This window comes from Salvelinus namaycush, chromosome 34, assembly GCF_016432855.1.
Source record: "Salvelinus namaycush isolate Seneca chromosome 34, SaNama_1.0, whole genome shotgun sequence".
NCBI classification, from domain to species: Eukaryota; Metazoa; Chordata; class Actinopteri; order Salmoniformes; family Salmonidae; genus Salvelinus; species Salvelinus namaycush.
Window position 1 is genome coordinate 28,630,516 of NC_052340.1, and position 5,000 is coordinate 28,635,515.

The 5,000-nt window shown below is 45.0% G+C and overlaps 1 protein-coding gene across 2 annotated transcripts in view; it reads left to right on the forward strand.

The window, feature by feature from the left end:
* LOC120028263 (RNA-binding protein Musashi homolog 2-like) overlaps nt 1-5,000 on the forward strand; it is a 323,422-nt gene that overhangs the window by 269,132 nt on the left and 49,290 nt on the right. For both annotated transcript variants that reach the window (XM_038973438.1, XM_038973439.1), the window contains exon 10: nt 29-103. In XM_038973438.1, the coding sequence (XP_038829366.1) occupies nt 29-103 (75 nt within the window). The remainder of the gene's footprint in view (nt 1-28; nt 104-5,000) is intronic.

The following is a 5,000-nucleotide window of genomic DNA, read 5'->3' on the forward strand; positions in this document are numbered from 1 at the left end:
AACTCCTGATTGTCCTCTCTTCTCCTAGGTTACCCAAACATTGTAGCAACGTACGGCCGTGGATACACTGGTTTTGCCCCAAGTTACAGCTACCAATTCCCTGGTAAGTTCCATCTTTTTAGGCACTGTGTGCTTCTCTGCCTGCTGGGGTGAGGTAATGGACCCCCTGTTGGCTCACAAACACACGTCCCACTCACTCACACACACACACACACACACACACACACACACACACACACACACACACACACACACACACACACCACAACACACCACACCACACCACACCACACCACACCACACCACACCACACCACAACACAACACAACACAACACAACACACACACACTCTGTTCTCTCTCTGATCTCAGCTGGGTTCCTGAAGATGGTTATGTTGTAATGCCATGTCACTCTCTGTAACCCAAATGGCTTCAGTAAGGGATGAATTCCTTCCTGGCACCCACTCTCACTCACCGCATCATCACTCTGCCAGTTATTATACTGTGGAAAAATCCAATCCACCAAATGTGATTTGATAAGGTAACATTATGCAATTATGTCACCATTCACTCTCCTCTAAAGACCTCTACAATGGGAAATGTTAGAGCTTGATTTCACGCCTTATTTCAACATGTTATGAGTGACCTGTGTCCTCTCTGCCACCTGGCATTAGTATACCCAGCTTGGAATGTTGCCAGAGGGAGAGAGTAACTGTCACCATGCTAGGGACTGCCATGACGAGATGCTCCACGATTATCCAGCCCACAGGGAATTCATATACACATATACAGGAGGGGCATTCATATACACATATACAGGAGGGGCATTCATATACACATATACAGGAGGGGCATTCATATACACATATACAGGAGGGAAATACATATACACATATACAGGAGGAGAATTCATATACACATATACAGGAGGGACATTCATATACACATATACAGGAGGGACATTCATATACAGGAGGGGCATTCATATACACATATACAGGAGGAGAATTCATATACACATATACAGGAGGGAAATACATATACACATATACAGGATGAGAATTCATATACATATATACAGGAGGGAAATACATATACACATATACAGGAGGGGCATTCATATACACATATACAGGGGAAAGGTGAGGTGCTGGAGAGATCATCCATCGCTGTTACTATACCAGGGGAAAGGTGAGGTGCTGGAGAAATCATCCAGCGCTGTTACTATACCAGGGGAAAGGTGAGGTGCTGGAGAAATCATCCAGCGCTGTTACTATACCAGGGGAAAGGTGAGGTGCTGGAGAGATCATCCAGCGCTGTTACTATACCAGGGGAAAGGTGAGGTGCTGGAGAAATCATCCAACGCTGTTACTATACCAGGGGAAAGGTGAGGTGCTGGAGAAATCATCCAGCGCTGTTACTATACCAGGGGAAAGGTGAGGTGCTGGAGAAATCATCCAACGCTGTTACTATACCAGGGGAAAGGTGAGGTGCTGGAGAGATCATCCAGCGCTGTTACTATACCAGGGGAAAGGTGAGGTGCTGGAGAAATCATCCAACGCTGTTACTATACCAGGGGAAAGGTGAGGTGCTGGAGAAATCATCCAGCGCTGTTACTATACCAGGGGAAAGGTGAGGTGCTGGAGAAATCATCCAACGCTGTTACTATACCAGGGGAAAGGGATTCAAACAAAGTGTCAAACTCATTTTTCCCTGGGGGATGCATTCGGTCTTCAACCAGGTCCGGAGGGTTGCACTGAAAATGTCTTATATTTAGACCAGGTCCGGAGGGCTGCACTGAAAATGTCTTATATTTAGACCAGGTCCGGAGGGCTGCACTGAAAATGTCTTATATTTAGACCAGGTCCGGAGGGCTGCACTGAAAATGTCTTATATTTAGACCAGGTCCGGAGGGCTGCACTGAAAATGTCTTATATTTAGACCAGGTCCGGAGGGCTGCACTGAAAATGTCTTATATTTAGACCAGGTCCGGAGGGCTGCACTGAAAATGTCTTATATTTAGACCAGGTCCGGAGGGCTGCACTTATATTTAGTCTGCGTCAAAATTTGCAAAAATAAATCTATCTTTTAGGGAATGTTCAATGATCTTTGACTGTGTTTCATTTCAGTGGTTCTTAGCAGCTGGACAGTCAAACTGTATGAATGTAGGTCCATTATCATTACTGCACATTTTCCCTTTGGTTTTAGTCATGTTAAAGTATAATGAGTTCATTTCCCCAACCCCACACAAAATATTTATACAAATAAATAATAATTTCAACAGTAACATTTTATTTTACTCAAACCGTATGTATGACACCACCATTAAAACATATCATTCCTCCAGGCGATTCTCTACTGTGTACACATCGGAACCTGTACGTATGTCATACTGTATGCCTTGAATTTGAGTTTTCATGACATGAATGAGAGGATGAAATGCCAAGTTAGCTTTCTCTAATCCATACAGGCCATACACATGCCTTCCATGGTGATGACATAGACAATTCTTCCTCCTCTCCCTCCTCCTCCTCCTCCTCCCCGCTCCTCCTCCACCTCCTCACACAGATTAAAAATCAAATGAAATGACAAAAAGCAAGAACAAAGCCTCTAGCTGTTTCCTGTGTGGAGGGACCCCAGCAGATCTAGTGCTATCTGTCGTCAGTCCAGGCCTTGGCTAGTTAACAGGCACTGTGTTACGTTTGCCAGCCCCAGCCCTGCTTCCATGTTGGCACTAGTTAAAGGTAGAGAGGAGGTCTGATTGCTCCGAGGTTAACTTTACTGCCTTCCTTTAATCCCCTGGCGCGCTCTCTAAAATGATCTTGCCTCAGCACCAGGCACAATGTGGTCCTTTTTCTCTCCCTGTGATTTTCAGATACTGTAGTGCCAAACGACCTTGGTGTTGGACATGTAAGGTGAAAAGCCTTTTTTCCCTCCGTGTAGCGTCGGGGGGTTTAGCATAAAGCTCACTCTGCTTGGGAGGTTAAAAATGGACTGTTGAAAGGAGAGGAGAAGCACTGCCCGCAATCCTCAGAGGGGACAGCGCTTCAGAGGAGGTCAAATGGAGGTGTGTGTGTGCGCGCGTGAGTGATGTCATTTTACCATGGCCTATTTTTATCTAACACGTCTCCATTACAGTGTGTCTCATATTGGCATGTAACATCTGGTTCTTTGATAGAATGTTTGCTGCGTTATGGCTATTGTAAATGTGTGTGCACATTGCTAAAGCAACAATAAGGATGTTGAGACAACAGTGTTTACAATTCGTGCTGCGTGCCTTTTTGTATTTTATTTGCCCCTTTTTCCCCCCGCTACATTCCCCCTTTGACTGTCACAGTTCTAAGAAAACAGCCATTTTAGTGCTATTCCATGATGTGGCAGTAACGTTTCTATTTCACTTCTTTACTGGTTCAAATGGGCCTGGTGAATATCACGACGTCTCTGTCTGTAGAGACTCTCTTTCACAGCAGAATAGCGTCTAGTTGTTATTGTCACCCCCCATTTCTGGTATCTGACGTCTCTGCTGCTGATGAGAGCTGAAGGATGTGGCGGCGCTGACGGTGAATGCCAAGGTCACATCCTCTTAGAGCACTTCCTGTGCCATGGCTGTGTAATAAAGCTGCCTCATCCCTCGCTCCTCTCCTCCATTTACCTGGCTCTCCTTTAAGGGGGAAGGGAATTGATGCTTCGCTTTTGATTACAGCCTAATCAGTTATGCAAACGAAAAGGGGGACCGTCAAGAGGTTTAACCCCCCTCACCCTCAAACACACACACATGCAACGCCCACACATGCACACATACACACACGCCCGGGGCCCCACAGCCTGAATTTGGACAGCTACCCGCTGGGGCTAAGGGACATAGAAACCATGCAAACAAGACAAATAAAACACCTTTGTTTCTCTGTGCTCTCCAGCCTGGCCACCAGGAGAGTGGAATACCTGCAGAGCTCTGTTTAATAACTACCAGGTCTGTCTGTCTGCCACAAATCACTAGGATGGACAGAGAGGGAAAGAGAGATGAAGGGAGATGAAGGGATGGGAGAAAGAAGAAAAAGGGAAGCTGAGAGAGAGGAAGGGAGAAAGCGAGAGAGCGGGGCAGATTTGCAATCTGGCAATTCTGGCAAATGTCAGATGGACTGGACCATTTTTTGGTTGGTGGGCTGGTTGAAATTGACACAAAATATATTTTTTAAATAAAAATTAAACAATAAAAAAGGTGACATGGCCAGCTGCCCATGGGCCTGTTAAGATTGTTTTGGAAAGATTTTTGTGCAATTTCTTTGTTATATATACTCATCTATAAATAGCCTTTGTCTTATTAATGGGCTACGGCCCGGTTTTCTGATAGGCTGAGCCGAGGTCACGCAAACTCACATTCAAGGTCAGCAAATGCGGCATCAACAAAGAGACTTGCTCTGACTCTGTCATCAGTTAGACAGCCAGGATCATGGATGGTAAACAATAGAAAGGAGCCTATTAATGTAGAAAGAGCATATTCTTCATTGTCACCTCACTAAAACCTTGATTTGGTCAAACAGTGAAGTGCGTTATCCTCATGATTCCTGTAATGAAAGTGTCTGCCTGCCGCTGGGCCTGTGGCCTCACTGGGGCCTGCTGCTATGATGAGCGAGCCACTCTCCTATCCCCCCATGCGTTCGAGAGAAAAATGTGTTCTGATCGTATAACATTTCAAAATGAAATTGCTGGTAAAACACAGCTTTGGAAGCTTCGTCCCTTTGTCCCTGTTGAAGAGAGGAGGGTCTCAACTTTCTGTAGTTATATTTTTATTTCTCAACTCTCAGTATTCAGCTCAATAGCAACTATTTTACAACCATGTTATTTGATATGGCTTTGAGATATGGAGAGGAAATAATCACTGACAATTGCGAGGGCATAGGCTTCATGGAGTACAACAGTATGAGTCATAATACCCATAAAACCTAGCGGTCATTTTCCCATAGGGGATTTTAGAAATATGTAAGATAAGGGCTGTGTTTC